Source organism: Empidonax traillii, unplaced genomic scaffold, assembly GCF_003031625.1.
Source record: "Empidonax traillii isolate 1590-97213 ecotype Southwest subspecies unplaced genomic scaffold, ASM303162v1 scaffold1138:size371499, whole genome shotgun sequence".
NCBI lineage: Eukaryota > Metazoa > Chordata > Aves > Passeriformes > Tyrannidae > Empidonax > Empidonax traillii.
This window is the reverse complement of record NW_020956331.1, coordinates 178,196-196,976: the sequence shown is the minus strand read 5'-3', so window position 1 is coordinate 196,976 and position 18,781 is coordinate 178,196. Positions and strand designations below refer to the sequence as shown.

At 57.7% G+C, this 18,781-nt stretch overlaps 1 protein-coding gene across 2 annotated transcripts in view; it reads right to left on the bottom strand.

Moving 5' to 3' along the window:
- Nucleotides 1-16,582, bottom strand: part of STARD8 (StAR related lipid transfer domain containing 8) — a 32,275-nt gene extending 15,693 nt beyond the window's left edge. The window contains exon 1 of one of the 2 annotated variants that reach the window (XM_027905276.1): nucleotides 16,561-16,582. Coding sequence is in view for 1 of the 2 variants with exons in the window: in XM_027905275.1 (XP_027761076.1) it covers nucleotides 3,416-3,488 (73 nt within the window). In the remaining variant the exon portion in view is untranslated. Of the gene's footprint in view, nucleotides 1-3,415; nucleotides 3,599-16,560 lie in introns of those variants that run through there. The other variant, XM_027905275.1, reaches the window with a different exon arrangement.
- Between the last annotated feature and the right edge of the window lie 2,199 nt (nucleotides 16,583-18,781).

The following is an 18,781-nucleotide window of genomic DNA, read 5'->3' as shown; positions in this document are numbered from 1 at the left end:
GTGCAGGCAGGCAGCTGTGAGGAAACCCTGCTGGAGCACCGTGCCCAGCCAAAAAGCAGCTCCTGCCCCTGCAGGTTGGCACCTGGGACAGGAGCTGCATCCCATATGCACAGGGAACACCACTCCTTCCCCAAACATCACTTGGAGCAACTTGGTTTGCAACCTGCGCTGTTTCTATTAAAGATGAAAAGAAAGCACTGAAGCAGCTACATCAGCCCCAAACACCTGAGGCTTAGAATGATGGAATGGTTTAGTCTGGGAAAGCCCTCTAAGATCATCAAGTTCAGCACTGCCAAGACCACCACTAAGCCATGTCCCTTCTTCACACCAACACACCAACAGACCCCGCAGGGCAGGTTGAACAGCGGATGGCACGCTCAGGGACACAGGGAAGGATCCTTCCAGGAGGGAAGGATCCAGAGGGCTGTGGGCCACACCATTCAGTGGATTTGGTAGCAGGATGCAGTGGGGAGGCAGAGATGGACCTGGAACTGCCATGATGGCTACAGGAGTGTCCCACAGCATATTACAGATTCCTGCTCCCACAGGATGCCTCCTCCTGGCCCTTGGCTCCAGAGAGCCCAGGAGCAGGAGTGCTGTGGCAGCTCAGGGGTTACACATCCCCCTCGAGCGCTGCAGCTGCAGAGCAGATGTCTGGGGTGAACAAGGGATGGAGAGAGAGAGGAACAGGAACAAAGGGCCAGGAAGGTGAGGACCCTGATCTGTCCTTGCCTTCTCCACCTGCGTTTCTGCAGCTGCTGTGACCCCAGAGGAACAACCAAGAGGGCAGGACCATCCCCCTGTGCCAGGGAGTGCAGCAGTGACAGCCCCCCATGTCCCCCAGGAGTAACCTGGGTTTATATCTCTGAAAAAGCAACAGAGAAGCAATTTCATGGCAGAGAGGGCCCCTGGCTCCAGCCCACCCCGTGCACCACCCCAAGAAGGTCTCCATCAAAACTGGCACAGTCACTGGCTGCCTCTGTCAGATCTATCCTTGGGATGAATTCCTGCCTTGTCTTTGGCACTGGTTCACCATTCCCTTCCTCGTTGGTGTTCGCTGAGCCCACAGAGAGAAATCCAGAAGAGAATCCCAGAATAGTTTGGTTTGGAAGGGACCTAGAAATCATCTGGACCCCTGCCATGGGTAGGGGCACTTTCCACTAGACCAGGTTGATTCAAGCCCAGTCCAAACCAGCCTTGGACACTTCCAGGGATGGAACATCCACAAGGAGCAAGATCAAAATAGCTACTCAGATGCTGAAAAAAATAGTCCATCTTGCCCATCCTGTATCCCACCCTTTCTAAAATTGCCCTGCTGTTTTCCTGTTGGCCATCCCATGGATCTCACACACACTTTGTTTGGACTAGTGGGCGCCGTCCCTCCGGGGGCAGCCAGCGGTGCCGGAGCCTCGGCACGGATCCCCCACTGCAGGTCCTGGCCTAACCACCCCTCCCCTGTGAGCAGGGAGTGCATCCCGCATTTCTTAACAGGGACAACAACAAAAGCCCAGTTTGGACTGCTTGGAAGAGCGTTAGACCCAGCACAGACAGCATAACCCCCCCCAGCCTATCCTGCCTCTGGCACGGTCAACACCCGGAGCGCTGCATGCCAGTGCTGCTCTCAGCACAGCACTCACCACAGGCAGCACGAGACCCAACACCAGCCACCACCAAAGGCCAAGGAAGACCAAGGCAAAGGAAAACACCAACAGTTCTGCTAAGAAAACAGAACCAGCAGCAGCTCTGACTTTGCAGGGAGTTCTCAGTTCCAGTTGCAGCACCCACAGCAGATACCCATTTGCATCTCCTGCTTCAGCTGTTCTCCTGCATCCCACCCCAGGGAGCAAGCCTCTGCTCCTACTGCTAAATCCAGACACCAAAAAACAGTTACTCCCTTAATACATGAGGGAATTCCCTCCAACTGTTCTGCATTTATTTAGCACAAACACGTGTGTGTTTCCAGAGGAACCCACGGAGCAGCATTCCCTCGTGGTCTTGCTGCAGTTTTTCCATGCTGTGCAGAATCACAAACCCAGCTGAGGAATGCTCAGGCTCTGGTGGCTTTGGTGGGAGCCCTGCAAGCCTCTGGGGACAGGGAGCCCAAAGCACAGCTGTCACACCTGGCCAGTGGGCACTGCCACAGCCCTGGAGCAAAAATGTGCCCTCACAGGAAGAAACAGGCACTGAACTCCCAGCACAGGCACAAAGGGTTACTTTGGGCTCTCTTCTTCCCTTTTTAAAGGCTGCAGTACAAAAATAACCCCAAATCAAGTGTTTCCCAGCTCTGTGCAATAACCTGCCTCCTTCCCCATTCCCCACTGCAGTGTGACTCCAAAGCCACCTCCCTCTGCCCGTGGCCACCAGCCTTGGCATTGGTTTATCAGCTGGTCCCTGCCATGCGGGGAGAGCAACAAACTCAAAACCTGAGTTTCACAAAGCAGCCACAGAACTCTTCTCAGGTGGGCACAGGTCTGTGTGTGCCAAGGCAGGGCTGTCACCTGCCCATCGGGCTCTCCCATCGGGACCCCTTCCTGCTGTGTCCAGTGTCCACTGGCACCACTCGGGCATCACTCACCTGACTCCAGGGGGCATTTTGCTCCCCACACCACAGCTCCAAAGCCTGTTCCCTCCTCATTCCTTCCTGTCCTCTTTCTTAATACTGCTTTTAAGTCAGTGAACTGGTGTCAGCAGGTGATGCCACATCTCACAGCACAGCTGGTACTCACACTGTCGTGCTCCCAGTCGTGCCAGCTGCCATCTCACCACCCTCACTGCCTGGCAGGAGGTGGGGGTCAGGCTCACAGAAAGGCATTTTGGCTCGGGCTCAGGAAAAAAACCAGAGATCAAGAGAAGCTGGCACACGGCACTCACTGTGCTCTCACCGGCTCAGCTGCCTCTGTCAGAAATAAACCCAAATATTACCAAGGCTGCACCTTCCCTGGGGAGCAGAGGGGGGAGGAAAAGCCCCACACGGTGTGACTGAGGCCAGCCCGTGCTCTGTCACTTCCACTGCCCCCTCATCTCTGTGCCACACAGCTGCAGCTCCGGTGCCAGGGCTGTGTCCCAGCGCAGCGCGGGGTCCCTGCACACCCCCTGCCCCCCGCTCCAGGGACACGCAGGGCAGCAGCTACAGATCACTTCAAGGGGAAAAAAAGGTAAAGGAAAATCTGTTTGTCAAGAAAATATTAAAAAAAAAACCCAACTTAAAAACAACACAACCAACACCTCTGAACCCTTCCCTCACCCCGCTGTGCGAAAGCCAGAGCGAACCACCCTGCAGCAGAGGAAATGCTGCTTCCAAGAAATCTCTGACAAGAGAAAAGGTCATTTTACAGCCTTTCCCACCTCCCCTGAGAGCGTTTGCTGGCTGGAGCCTCCCAATCCAAACACAGAGCCTGGACACGAGCAGACTCACCATGGCAGGAGCTGTTAATCCCGGCTTTGTTCATTGGAAACCGTGAATTAAACGCAGAAAAAAGTATCAGCATGACCCCCGGCCTCCTTCATCCCCTCCTTGGCCACCCAGCACTGTCCGCCGGCGGTTGGAGACCTTCCCACAGGCACCCCACGGGAGAGCCCCGACCTTTCCCCGCGGTGCCGATCCGATCCGATCCGCCGTGCCCCGCAGCTGCCGCGCTGCTCGTCACCAGCAAACAGGACATCCCGGCCGCGCAGGGCTGAGCCCCGAGGCGGGGGTGGGAGCAGCGGGGAGGGTTCCATCCGGAGCGCCGGGGAGCGCTGAGCCGCTCCCAGCTCCGGGACAGCCACCCGAGCGGGCACAGCCCCGCGATCCCGCAGCACCCACACCCGGGGCTGTCCTGCCCCGCACGGGGTGCCCGGGCCAGCCCGGAGAGCAGCAGCTTCCAATTCCAGCTGGAAAAAACGAGGGAACGAGAGCGAAGCTTCCCACGGGGCGGCACCGTGCCAGCTCCAGGCGCAGGGAGCGGCGCTGGATGGGAGCGTGGCACTGCCCTGCGGTACTCCAGCAGGGAGGAGAGGGATGGGCACCCCAAAGCCCCCTTTTCCATCCCATCAGACATGGACTACTCAAGCCACTGACTGTGATCTCCAACTGAGCTCCTCTCAGCTGCCAGCCTCTGCCCAGAAATGCAGCTTTCTCTGTGCCAGAGATGACAAGGCTGGGGAAAGGGAAAGCCAAGGCTGACCCATCATAAATTTCCCAGTCCCTCAAGGTACCAAAGAGGATTAAATGCTCAAAAAGATGGTTCAGGGACAACCCCAGGGGTGCCTGCAACCCAAGATATCCAGACCTAATTGCCCAGTTCCCTACAAAGTCACAGTTCATGCTCAGCCCAGGTTGCTCCACCTGCCCTGGGAGTGCTCCTTCCCCACGCAGCAGGATTCCACTCACCTCTGAGCAGCCCAAAGCAGAGGGGTCAGCACAGCCCACGTGAGAAGCTGAGGTTGACACAGGATTAGTTTCCACAATGAAAAGCACATTTCCTGCGACTGCACTTCCCAAGCCAGTGCTTTGGCACAAATCATTCCCGAAACGAGCTGTGAGATGCCCTCAGCAGCTGAGCATCATCTCGCCTGTTTCTGACTCCCAGTGAGAAACATGATAGGTCTCTCATCCCTGACCAGGGATACAGCATCAGCAAACATTCTGCCTGCCCCCCCAGCTTCCTTACACTGGGCAGGGCAGACAGAAGAGAGCAGGAAGAGGCAGGACACGGACCCGAGGCCTTCTGCCTTCTCCAAACACTGCCTTCTCCAGACCACGCTGTCCCAACAGGCAGACAACAGCCCCTGTGTCACAACAAAAATGTGGGGGCGGTGAAACCTGAGGACAAAGGTGGAAGCAAACAGCACAGACCCCAGGATAGGGAGGTCACCAAGCCAAACAGAAGCCCACAACCTGCCTTGCTCTTTTTTCCCTTTCTCCCCGCTGGAAGGAGATGCTGTTGAGGCTGGATTTGAAGCTCAGGGCTCCCCGTTCTTTATGAGCCAACAGGAGATGCTGGGACAGCAGGACAAACAGCCTTTTGGAGAAGTCTTAAAGGATGTCATAGTTTTCAAGGAGACAAAGGAACATTTCAAAAAAATACAGAAGTCTCCTTGCCAGGAATGTGGGGAATGTCAGAGAATATTACAAAACAGGATACAAAAGCTGGCCTCAAGCGATGTTAGAGACGCATACACTGGCCTGACAGTCAAGATGCTGAATCCCAGTGGAAGACCAACCATGGGAATGGCAGAGGCAGTTTACATGGTCCCATCTGCCTGTCTCCCACCAGTGAATCCAGCACAGCCAGCTCTGCCAGCCATCCCTGTGCCCCTTCCCACAGGCAAGCCCACCCCACACCAGGATACAGATCAAAACAGAGGCCTTCACATAAAACACGGCATTTCTGAGGAGCTGAGGCAAGCACAGCCTGCCAGGACACGGTGAAGAGCCATGAGTCAGGGAGGATCTGAGGATGCACAAAGAGAACTGGGCTGATCTGTGGCTGAAGGTCATGAATCCCAGACCTTTGCTGTAAACAATAAGGAAAAGAGATGCTTCAAACTATTTTCCTTCAGTTTGGTTAATTAACCAAGCACTTCCTGGTCTTCCGAGGGATTTCCAGGCACAGGAGCTCCCACCTCCTCCCACAGCTATTCCGACTCTTGGGAAGTTATGACGCCGAAGGCATCAGAGCCAGAGCTGCCAACAGCAGGGTCAGGAGCAGAGGAACAGCTCCTGGGGTCAGGCCAAGGAGAAGCCCAGGGGTCAGGAGGCAGCAGGAAGACCCAATTCCACACACCAACTGCTTGCAATAGGAAACAGAGGCCACTTACTGGCAGAGCAGTGCCTTTGGCAGGAATGGGCATGTTTGTTCCAGCTTCCCTTCCATGTGAAACCCCCTCTGTAAGGAAAAGATTTGTCACAGCAAGACCCACATGGGGTTGTCTTGCCCAGCCCTGACAGCACAACAGCTCTGCTGGAGCTCACAGCCAGACAAGGTGAAGATGGAGCTACCTGAGGGAGACAGATCCTCTCCTGATGGCTGGATGATGCCAGGGCTGGCAAAGGCTCCAGCCCACGTCCACTGCTTTCCAGGGCTGATACAAGGAACACTTTGCCCTAACGACAGTCATTCTGAAATACCCACCATGATCACACAGGGAGGAACCTCCCCAACCAAACCTCCACCGCAGTGGCTGTGCATGGCAGGGAAGTCCCTCTCTCCCCTCAGCTTCATGGCAGGAGGGAGGAGTGCTGTCCCAGAGCTCTTTGGCTGATGGAAAACCAGCCAGGAGGAGCCTCCACAGGGCTTGAAGCCTGTCTGTCCATGTGTCACGGAGTGAGGGACCCTGGCAGGTCCTGCACCTCAGAGGGGCTGCCCAACCCAGAGGCACCCAGGGCTGTCTCAGTATAAAACTTGGCACAGCAGTCAGTGTTGTGTCCTTCAGAACAACACTCTAAAATGCTCATCTCTTCCCAAGTAAGAGTTCCTTCCCAGTCCCACCAGTGTGCAGCGGTTGCCCCACTGGTGTTTCTGAGGAAGCCTCTGCCTCAGCAAAGCTCTCCCTCGGCACTGCAGAACGACGTGTTTGTGGTCTATCAATCAGCTCACACCCTTCTAGAACCCTGCCATGTCTATTTTTACGAGCCACTAATTTTGGACTCACATGCGTGTTTTTGGAAGGGACCCAAGGCCCAGCACAGCTCAGCAGCCTCAGCACCTTCGGGGCTGAGCGGCCCCTGCCCCCACCCCACGGCCACGCGCTGACCAGCCCACCCGAGACAGCCCACGCTGCTGCCCACAGCCCCGAGCCCCAGTGCACGCACACGTGGCTGCACGGCCGCTCACCCAGTGCCCACCCGAGCGAGCCACAGCCACGGGCACCGGGCTGGGAACGCCGCCCTGCCCTGCCCGGGACAGGGGACGCTGACCCGTGACGGCCGCGCACAAGGACTCGCTGCTCTGCCCGCCGGCTGCTCACTGAGCGTCCCATTCCCACCTGCCCACAGGACTGCAGAGCGTCACGAGGTGCCTCTGGGCCAAGAGCACTGAGTGGGGCCGGGGGAGCCGAGCTTTGCTCTCCCCGGGTCTCCAGAGCGTTCCCAGAGAAAGCCGTGGGACACGGCATCTCCTCCCACTCCCACTGCACAGCACCCCTGTGCCCGTGCCCACCCCAGGTCCCTGCAGAGCTGGAGATGAAGGGGAGCACTGAGGAAAAGCAGGGAAAGCATCGACAAAGCCATTCAGTGCTCTGATGGGCTGAGGAACCCTGCCAAGGAACACGAGCCCTCAATAATGCGTGGAACACAACACCAGGCACATCCCCCTGTGCTGCCAGGAGCCCTTCACGGCACAGCTCCTGCTCAAGGAGCGGCACAAACCACCTGAGAGCAGCTAACTCCCCCCTGAAGCAGCCAGGCAGGTGACTGGTTCTGCCAGCACAGGTGAAGAGCAGCCCAAGGACAGTCAAGATCTCCACAGGCAGTGGCAATAAGGAGGGACTGCGATCTCTGAGGATTCAGGTCCCATCTCAAGCCAGCACCAGACACTTGGGGGACCTGGCTCTGCCAAAGCAGATGTTCTTAACACACCACATTTCCTCTTCTCCATGAAAACCACAGATAAAATATCAGTGAACCTTATCAAACACTAATCATTGAAACTCCTGATCCCGTTATCCCCTGCCTTCTCTGACGGCTATGGCCATAGGAACAGAGACATGAGCAGGACCTCAAATCGAGAAGAGCCAGCCCAAAGCAGAGGGGGAGCAGGGGCCAAGGTGGGGCTGCCTCAGTGCTGCAAAGGCCCTGCGCAGATTTGTGTGTCTGAGAGGGGCAGGAAGGAAAAGCGTCAAACCACGGGGCTCAGCCAAGGGCCCGGCGCCGCTTCCGGCCGCAGTTCTGCAGAACCCCATTAATGAGCCACCAGCTGCAGCTCCCCAGCCTTCACAGAAACAAAATATTAATGAAAAAACAACCCCTGCTGCTCGAGCAGGTGGGAAAGCCATGGAGAGCAGGAGAGGCAGCAGCACAGTGTGGCTGCAGCAGCAGCAGGACAGCCAAGGCTCCGGGGACAGCGTGACCCCTGGTATGGCTTCTTCCATCAGAGGGAGAGGCCTGGGCACACCCAGCTCCTCTCATGGGTGGAGAGAGGTGATCCACGCAAAACTCAGTGGGTCCCAGCCTGCTCCTGCTGCCCCTTTCTGTGCCCAGGATCCTCCAGCCACCCACGGCTGGCTGGAGCCGCAGCTGCCCCTGCTCAGGGTCAGGCTGACAGCATCCATGTGCCCAGGGAGCAGCGTGAGGCACCAAGCTCTGGCTCACCAGCATGCTCTGACTGTCCTCTTTGTTACCACTTCAATCCCATACCATATTCCTGCCACCACCACAGGGATCATAGAATCATGGAATCACAGAATGGTTTGAGTTGGAAGGGACCCTAAAACTCATTTCATTCCACCCTGTGCCATGGACAGGGACACTTTCCACTAGCCCCATCCAACCTGGCCTTGAACGCTCCAAGGTATGAGGCAGCCACAGCTTCTCTGGGCAACCCGTGCCAGGGCCTGCCCACCCTCACAGGGAGAATTTCTTGCCAGTGCCTCAGCAGCAACTGAGGGTCATCTCCAAACCCTCTTTCTGCATTTGAACATTTTGTGCTGGAAACAGAGCTCACCACACCAACCAGCACCATCTACTCCCTCTTCCCTGCCTCCTGCCACCTGGACACCAGCCATCAGACCAGAGCTGCCTGTGTCCTGGCCCAGCAGGCGACGATCCCAGCTTGCAGGTGATGTTTGCAGGTGATGTTTGCAGGAGCGGTGCTGGCAGCGGTGCCGTGGTGTCACTGCTCTGTGCTGTGTCCCAGCTCCAGCAGCAGGACTCTGCTCATAGCCTCGTGCTCTGAATGCCTTTTTAAACTCCTGGGATCCCAGGGGCGAATGTCATCAAGGAGGGCATTGGGAGAACACACCTGGGTGACTACGAATAGAAATGGCATCAGCTGATTCCCCCAGACAGAACCTTGTGGGCAGAGTGGACACAGGCTGGAAAACTTGAGCATCCGTGGCTGGAGCAGCGGGGAGCAGAGCCCACCCCCTGCCAGCAGGCTCAGTGCCTCTAACCAAGGCAGCCCCGGGGAGCCTCCCCAGCTCCTTCAGAGGCTGTGAACAGAATACCAGTGCTCCCAGTCCAACCAGTCCATGGCTGGGACCCCCACTCCCCGGGCTGCCGGAGCGGAGCGACACCCCAGCACTGCCGGGGCCGGGAGCCAAGGTGGAACAATGGGAACCATTTACAGGGCAGGAAGCTGCATCTGCTGGATGAAACGCTATCTTCAAACAAGACGTGTTTGGATAACTCCAGTTTCATAACTCGCCTCTTCCGATGTTAGGAAATCACGGTAATAAAAAGAAAACAAAATGGAGGAGAACAAACCTGGCACAGGGAACAGGGGGGCAACAGCTCGAGCCCCAGCGCTGCCTGGGGGAGCCCAGCCTGTGGTGGCAGGGCCCAGCTGCAGCCCCTGCAGCAGGACCAAGGTCTGATCAAATATCCACGGGAATTAAATGTGCACTACGGACAGCGGGGCACAGTGAGCTTTGATGATCTGGTATATTAGCACGTTTGTTTGATTGTTTGCCTTTTCAAGGGAAATCAAAGCCATCCTGGGGGAGGGAAAAGAATCAGACTGAGCAGTAGGATCTGGGGTCCAGCAGCTCTTCTCTTCAGCACCTTACAGGTAACGGAAGGGATGGTGTGAAAGCACCCTGCACGCTCTGTGGATGCCAGCTCAGGCCCACCGTGGGGCAGCAGTGCTGGGGGCACACAGGGGCCCCCTGGGACCCCACTCCTCCTGCTGCAACAGCTCCCGCAGCTGCCACCTCCACAATTCGGGACAAGGAGCCAAAAGCTGAGGTCACCCGGCTCAGCCACGGACCCTCCCCAGCACCCACCTCCTCTCCCCACCCTCCCCAGGCCAAATATAAACTTGCTTACAGGAAATGCCTTAAAGAAAAGGCACCTCCCTGTGTCCTGAAGAAAATAAACTGTCTCTGGACATGAAGGAAATGGCTTTTTTAAAAAAAATTACACTGCAAAGCAACTTTAACCCCTTCAGTCCCTGCTGCAAACCCAGCCCCCACATGCCTCAGGGAATTTCAAGGTGTCTGGGCTCTGGACCAGTGACATGAGAGGAGCCTCCTGCCAGAGGCAGGTCCTGCAGCATTGCCAGGTCCTGAGCAAAAACAGCACAAAATCCAGAATCCAAGCACAAACTCTCTGTCTGGCAAAGAAAGCACAGGACTCTCAAAAAGGGCTCATAGGTGGGGACCCACGCTTGGTTCCACAAAAGCACTGGCTCCATTCCCAGAGCCATGGGGCAGAGCAGGAGCTCACATGGCTGTTGGCACTGCTGCAGGTCCTGCACTGCAGCCAGGGGTGCTGGGGGGCTGCACTCGTGCTCCCCTCCCCATCCCCACCTCTTCTTCGAGGGCCCTGAGTGGGGGGCATCAGTGCCCCCTCCCCTCTAAGGGTCCCTCAGAAGGTGTGCTGGGATCTCCAGCAGCTGGAAATGTGGCTCCCCAGCTTCCCAAAGAGGGCAGGGAGGGTGTACCCTCCCACAGCCCCCCACAGCCCCTGCAGTTCCTGTCCCGTGCTGGCCCAGCTCTGCAGCTGCTCCAGCCCAGCAGGGCAACATATGGAGGCTTAAGAAGCACAAACATTGCCCTGACACCAATGTCCCAACACAAGGCACAAGAAAGAAAAAAGATAAGAAGTCCAGGAAATCCAGGATGTGGAGAGGCAGCTGCCTCAGAACGCTCAAGGACAGCCCAAAGCCAACAGCCCAGCGTGGAGAGGGGAGAGCTCACCCTCCCCAGTCCCTCCACGGGCACCTCATGGGCACCAGCACTGCCAGGCCTGCTGGAGAGGAACTTCCATGGGCCAGGACAATAAACTCAGGGCCAGGATCCAGCAGCATCCCCTTGCACTCCCAGGTCACAGCTGCAGAGAAGGGGATTCCATTCTCCCCGCAGAGAAGGATGCTGAGGCAGAGCCTCTCCTGAAGCCAAGGCAGGACCAAGGCCACGGGCACAACCAAAGCTCTTTCCATGTCACTGGACCCCAGTGCCTCTCTAAAAGTCCCCTTCAAAGCTGGGCACTCGGGGCTTTCAGCCTTGAGCAGAATGTGGGTTGATCCAGTTCAGCTGCTGAGAAACACCCCCGGTGCCTGCTGTGGTTTGGGATTTCTCGGAGCAGCAGCGGCGCGGGCAGGGAGTGTGGAGGTGAGGCCAGGCGTGGGAAAGGGAAGCGTGGGGTCAGCTGCCACTTGGCTGGGAAGTGAGTGTCCATCTGGAGCAGCAGCCAGGACTCAGAGTTCAGCAGGAGATCACACCTGCCCTCAGAAGGGAGGCAATTTCAGCCCTGTCCCTGATTTTTCACGTTGTGCACAGAGGTTCCCAGCACAACCAGCCCTGGTCCCGGTGGACCAGAGCCTGCCCGAGCTGCAGCTATCCCAGCAAGGGGAAACAAGTACCTAGGGCAGCTCCAGAGCAGAGGGATGCTCCTGCCATGGCCAAACAGTGTCCAGAGAGCAGGGCTGTTTCTCTGGCCTTTTGGAGACGAGCTGTACACGGAAAGCCAGAGATCAAGGAGGCATTTTGGTACCTCCAGCCTCTGGAGATGCCCACAGGGAAGGTGCTAAGGGAGAGGAGACCTTGCACAGGGCCAACAGATCCTGGCAGTTCCATCTTCAGCAGCTGAAGTCCTCAACAATGTATGCTGGACAAACCAGTGGCACTCCCCAGCACTCCCAGTGCCACCCTGCCCTGGGGAACAGCAGTTAACTTCTCCAAAAATTTGGTTTTGGTTTTTTGAAGCCCATTATTTTTTAGCTGGGGAAGGACCACTGCTTCCAACATCCTTGCTGCTTTCAAGACAGCAGCACCACAGCTGCCAGGACTTCTCTCAGGAGAAATCACACAGCCACCAGCGTGGTGCTCCTGGTGCATATCCATGCCCGGGGATCTCGTGCCAGCGGCTCTTGCCACAGAACAGCCTTCCTGGGATTTGCTCAGGAAGGTGTCCAGGGGCCTCGGGGCCATTCTCTGCCTGGGAAAACAGAGCTGGAACAGCGTCTCTGGCTGCCCACATGTCCTGCTCTTGCCCAATGACACTGATGAAACGAGGTCAAGTGCTCTCTGTGTCACTGCTGTGGGCACTGTCCCACAGCCTCATGACACCTCTGCCCGCCACTGCCTATGGCCAGTTCCAGTTTCACCAGGAGCAGCAGAGGGAACCAGCCCCAGCTGACCCTCGTGAGCCCCCCAGAACAAACCTGGCACTGCTCCCCCCTCCCTCCCAGCCCAGCCTTCAGCCCAGCAATCACAGCAAAGCCTCCTGTTCACTCCTTTTACTTTCTATTTCTTTTTCCTTTAAATGCCAGCTTTCTTGTCCTCTCTGCCTGCAGGGCAAGAAATCCCCTGGCTCACCCAGGCTGGGTGCACTGGGCCCCTCAGGTTCAGTGCTGGGACACCCCAGGAGGAGCTGCCAGCTCCTGCTCCCAGCAATGGCATGGCCAAGCCTTGGCTGCAGCACCCATGGAAATCCAGAAGTTCCCTATGCCAGAAGCCAGCTATCCTGGGACACATCCAGACAGCCCCAGCAGCCTCGTGCCCCCTGCACCCCCGGGCTGTGACACTGCACACCCCTGTCCCCCGAGGCAGGGGCAGCGCTGGCACTGCACCAGGTTGAGCAGGGACCCCCAGCCTGCACTGAGGGGCTCAGGGGCTCTGCCCCTCACACACAGGGTGTGCTGCCAAGCCTGGCCAGTGGGTTTGGGTAAGCCCTTGTCCAATTCCTGACAGAGCAGGATGGCTCAGTGGGACCTGTGACACGGACACTGGGACAGCAAAGGGACTCAAGCTGGACATGGCAGGGGGGCGGAACTGGATGGTCTTTAAGGTCCCTTCCAACCCCAACCAGCCAAGTATTCCATGAGCCTCCGGTGCAATGGGAAACGAACAGGCTGAGCCCCAGGGAAGGTCCCCTGAGCTGTTAGAGCTGCTCCCAACACCGGCCGTTATTACTCTGCCTGAACTGGCAGGGGGTGACAAGTGCCCTGTGCTGATAAGGGCTCAGCAAACAGCCCCACGAAGGGCCAGTGTGCCCAGGCAATGATTAACCAGTGGAGGGAAGAGCAATGGACTGGGGAGACGGCCACCCACAGATGTCACAGCACCCAGAGACAGGGACCCAGCAGCAGTCACATCCCAAGGGCTCAGGGCTGGCACTCTGGGGGGAGCACTGGGCACAGAGAGAGGGGCACAGAGCAGGGCAGAGCGAGGCCAGTGCAGCTCCACCCCAGTAACAGTTCCTCGCTCGGAACATGCAGGTAATGTGCCCAATTAACCAGAAAGCAAACAGACAACAAAACCCCACAAGCCATCGCCCCCAGCACCAGAAAAATAATCTCTTGCTGGAAATGCAGGGACAGACCCTGCCTCTTTAAATCCCCACGCCCACCCCCGCAGCCTGGAAAGGTTCACATCTTTCCGAGGTGCCTCTCTAAACAGCAGGAACCAAAGGGCCATTGCAGCTCAATCATTAACCGGGAGGGAGACCCCCGGCCTCGCTGGAATGTGCAGCCACTGCTGGTCCCCTCTGGAGCTCCGAGCTCAGCACAAAGGTTCACGGACGCTCCTCAGCCCTGACCACCGGCCCCTGCAGGCTCGGGCAGCTTTCCAGCACAGCTTTCCTCCAGCGCTAAATCCCACCAAACACTTCCATCACACAGCCCAGGGGGCTGGAAGAGCATGTGCATGAAGGGAAGTCGAGAAACAAGAAAACCTGAGTGCCAGGCAGACGTTACCACGCTCACCTCACCTGGGCAGTGCCACCAGCACCCATGGTTTGGGGGCTGCTACTCCCCATGGCTCCTCTTGCCTTGAAGGCAGGACTGGCATGGGCACAGCATGAGATGGAAGGCCTGGCAGGAGAAATGGCATCCCAGCCCCCACACTTCTCTTAAAGCCTTTTTTACATGCACAAAATCAGCTCAGCTTTTATCCCTGAGCTCTGGTGATCCATGTCACCAAATCCAGAGGGACTGAGCACCATCTCTGCCCTGGAGCTGGGGGAGGGAAGGAGACCCCCATGTTAAGTGATGCTCTGCTGGGCTGGGGAGATGAGCACTGGCACAGGGTAGGGATCCTGCTGTACCATGGGACCCCCAGCTCCCCACACAGTCAGGGTCACAGTGATGACACCAGAGGCATTCCCTGCCCTGCAGCCCTGCTGCCTGAATTTGGCAGGACAAAAAAGGGTGAAGCAAAAAAACTCTCACAGACACCAAATGCACAAGCCCACACCAAGGGCAAAGGCACATCCCTGGGACAGGCAAACTGTCGCAGGCTTTTCACAGACCGATCAGCTGCAGGAAGAAGACTCAGTTCTCCTCTGTGCTGGGGATGATTTACCCTGTTCCCCAGGAGAGCAAAGCCAGGGAATTGCCTGGCTCCAGCCGCTCCCCCTGGCTCCCCGTGGTTGAAGCTCAGAGAGGCCAGGCACCCTTGGCATTCCCCACACCCTCTGGTGCCAGCCAACTTCCCAGATTGTTCCTTTGGCCCAAAGTCACGCAGCAACCTCTGCATGCCCTCAGGGAAAGGGCAACCTTTCGTTCCTGCACTCGACTTCAATTGACTTTGAGAACCTTCAAATCTTTTTGAAATTAGTACAAAACCGAGGGGAAGTACTGACGTGCCCTTGGGCACAACCACATTTTGTTCTCTTACGAAACCGAGCCGCTGGCAGCCTGTCCCCTGCACATGCTGGGCTTTGGGCACTGCAGGCAACACAGACAAGGAATGTTCAAAGGAAGCATGGCTGGATTTATACAGCCAGCCTTTTATCAGACATGGATTTCTGGGAGGAAGTGCAACCACATGGTGAGAACGTGAGCTGCTCTTCAGAAGCAGATCTGATACCTGCGCTGGGGCTTGGTGTTTTCCCACATATGGAAAACGCTGACAGGTTTTTGGGATAAGGCTGGGAGCTCGTTTTCCCCTGCAGGAATGGAGGGAGGCTGAGAGGGTCTGAGCAGATCTGTGGCCCCGCTCCTGCTGGCACACGTGTGCGGAGCGCGGTGACGGGCGGCTGCGCAGCCACCTCCCAGCTGGGCTTCAGTTGGAGTGCAAACACAAAAAGGCACAGCCACTGATAAGAGTTCACGTATGCACATGGAAAAGAACGTGGATTTCTGCCAATAACTCATGATATGTGCTCTGACACCCCGGGACTGTACAAAGGCCTTTAGTAGAAGAGGCTTCGCTGCCCTCAGCACACAGAGCTGTTCCAGAACACAAACCACAAATCCAAACACACAAAGAGGTGGTGTTTGAGCTCACCACGATCAAACAGCCCCTGGGGAAGCAGCCTCCTCCAGAGCAGCATTGGGTCACAGCGTGACAAATGACACACACATGGCAAACCCATCTGTCCCTACCAATGACAAGGGGCTCCAAAGGAGTTGATCTGCTGGGAACACGTGCCCATGCCACTGCAAACCAGGACACAGAGCCCAGCCTTCCCCACCACAGCACCAGAGCCTGATCTGGAGTATTCTGACATCAGCACAGTTTTTCCAGGAACTCACTGACTCTCTGGGTCGGATGGCAAATCTGTGCTTTCTCAGCCACCACACATGCCAGGGAGAGGAGGGTGAGGAGGAGCTCTGAGAAAATCCAAGCAGCTTAAACCCCTCAGCCAGCCCCTCAGGTCCCTCACTAGCTGTGCTGGCAGCACACGGGTCAGCACAGCAGAGCAGGAGCTGGACACGCTGAACGGCCACTCTGACAGCAGCAGCGGAGCCTCATCCCACACACTGCCATGACTCAGCCTGGCAGGGACACAGGGGATCCACTTACAGCTCCAGCATGTCAGGAGACAAGCACCAGCTCCGAGCTTCTCATCATCCCCAGCTGCAGCAACAAGCACCTTGTACAGGCACCACGTCCATCTGTACACGGAAACCAGTGCCAGACCACCCACATCCCACCTGGCGGCATTCTGGTGCTGCTGGGGGCAGCGGGGGCTGAGCAGCACCCTCCAGAGCCACAGGTGAATCACAGAACTGTTCAGGTTGGAAAAGCCCTCTGAGACCACCGAGCCCAACAGTTCCCCCAGCACTGCCAAGGCCACCACTGCCCATGACCTGCAGTACCACATCCACATGGCTGTTAAATCCCTTCAGGGACAGTGACTCCACCACCGCCTCGGGCAGTCTGTGCCAGGGCTGGACAATCCTTTCCAGGAAGAAATTGTTCTTAATATCCCACTAAACCTCCCTTGGCACGACTTGAAGTCAGGAACTCTCTCTGTTACCTCCCGTCTACTTATTCTGTTACACACAGAGTTGCGAGTGATTTCAGGAATGGACTCTCTCTCATACGTGTGTGCCAACGTCCCGGGCACAGCACAGCCCGAGACCAGGAACAGAGCCCGGAGGTTTGGCACATTGCTGGATGCTCTCTACGGAAATCCGCCCCCTCCTCTCCCCCCAAAGCCCCGCACACAACCGCAGGTTCCCGATTTACCTTCGGGCTGTGCCTCGTCCGGCCGCGCTCTCGGGGGGACCCGCGGGGAGGAGGAGGGTGGGTGCTGGAGGAGGACGGAGGGTGCAGGGGGTGCCCGGTCCGCCGCGGGCAGCGGGCGGGCTCGGGCAGTGCCAGCCGAGCTCCGGCTGTTGTCGGTGTGAACGCGGCCGCGGCAGGTGCGGGATCCACGGCCGGGATCCGCCCCACCCACTCCCGGATCCGCCTCCCGATCCCTGGGATCGCCCGCCCCGGCACCGCCCCGCTCCTCTCCCGGAGCTCCGGGGGCTGCGCGACCCACAGGAGGGACGTGAGATGGTCCGGGGGCTGGAACCCCTCTGCCCTCTGCCGTGGAGCCAGGCTGGGAGAGCTGGGGCTTGTTCAGCCTCGGGAAGGCTCCAAGGACACCTGAGAGCCCCTTCCAGAGTCTAAAGGGGCTCCAGCAGAGCTGGAGAGGGACTTGGGACAAGGGCCTGGAGTGCTAGGAGAAGGGGGAATGGCAGGGTTAGATGGAAGATGGGGAAGAAATCCTTCCCTGTGAGGATGGGGAGGCCCTGGCATAGATGGTCCAGAGAAGCTGTGACTGCCCCATCCCTGGAAGTGTCCAAGGCCGGGTTGGACGGGGTTTGGAGCACCCTGGGCTGGTGGAAGGTGTCCCTGCCCATGGCAGGGGGTGGAATGAGATGAGCTTTAAGGTCCCTTCCCACCCAAACCAGGCTGTGTTTCTGGGACATATGTGAAGTCCAGTCTGACCTCAGACCTATCTGTGTCCCACACTGCCCCAGCTCCCCATCCCCTCCACTCAGCCACCCCTCTCCCTCTGCTCCCAGACTGGCAGCAGCAACTGCAGGGCCTGGCCTGGCCCATGGGTTGGAGCTGGCTCTGTGACACCAACAGCTGCCACCTCCCCCTGAGCTGAGCCCCCACAGGGGTCCCTCAGCCCCCACAGGTCCCTCAAGAAGAGGAATCCCAGGGCAGTTTCTGGACAGATGCCTGGCTGTCCCCAGCTCTTCTATCCATCAGACCCAGTGGATGGAACAGCTGGGGTGGGAGCAGCAGCGAGGCACTGAGAGGAGCAGGGCTGCTCTTTGTGTCCCCAGAAACCCTCCTCACTCTGCAGGGGATTTACCTGCTCCATATCTACTCCTCCAACAGCACAGGGTGAGGAGGACCCTCTTCATGGCACACACACACCTCACAACCTGGCTCTGGACCTCAGACCTGTATCACACCAGAGAGGACCAGCCACAGGTGATTTGCAAGAGGGTGAGGAAGAAAAGGGTAGGCAGAGTTTGGAATAGGAGGCTAAAGGGGGGGAAAAAAGCATTCAAAGTGGACTTGAAGGAGGAATTTTGTTGTGGGAAATGGCAGGCAAAAGGGTTGGAGGTCAGCAAGCACCAGCCTGAGCATGGAGAGAGACTCAGAGGAGGTAGAGCATGAGGTGGAGGCAACAGGACCCTGGGCAGGAGGCCTGAGACAAACACTGGACCCAGACACAGGGCAAGGAAAGACAGGTGGCAATTTGGGGGGGGGGATCATCAGAAAAGCAGGAGAGAGACCAGGTACATTGCAGGGATGCCACCAAACAGCTTTTCTCTTGAAATCACTGCTTGGAGGGATGCCCAAGCTCCTGAAGTGGGAGGATCAAGTTAAAACCCAAGATTTTTCCCCCACTGTTTTCATAGTCTGAGAGGCTTTTGATGCACATCTCCTTCCTTCCTTCCCAAGCTCCTGACCCTCCTCCCATCAAGCTCCTGCCTGCCTCTCCCCCCCGCCGTGGAGGGAGGGGGCTCCAGCACAGGCTGCTCAATGCAGCCCTTGTTGGCTACAAAGTCCTCCCGCAGCTCTGTGTGTGGGAGCCCCCTGCCAGCTGGAGCCCGGGGGAGGGCAGGGGGGTGACTGCAGGCAGCCAGTGCCCCCCCAGGGTCAGCCCCAGCGAAGGGAGCAGCTGTTGATCCAGGGGGATCAGTGGAAAGGCTCTCAGAGGCAAGGAGCGATGGGCTGTCAGTGCCCACCGGCAGACGAGGGGTCAGGGGGGCTTGGGGTGTCGGGACCCAGCCAAGCCTTGACCCCCACAAGTACCAACCCCAACAAAGCACAGGTCCCTGGCTCCTAGGGAGGGGACAGAAAGGGACAAAAGGTGAGCAAAGCCCCTGGAAAGGTGATGGGTGCAGGGCCTGAGGGTACTGACCGACTCCAGGCCAGCACCCCGAGGATGGCCAGG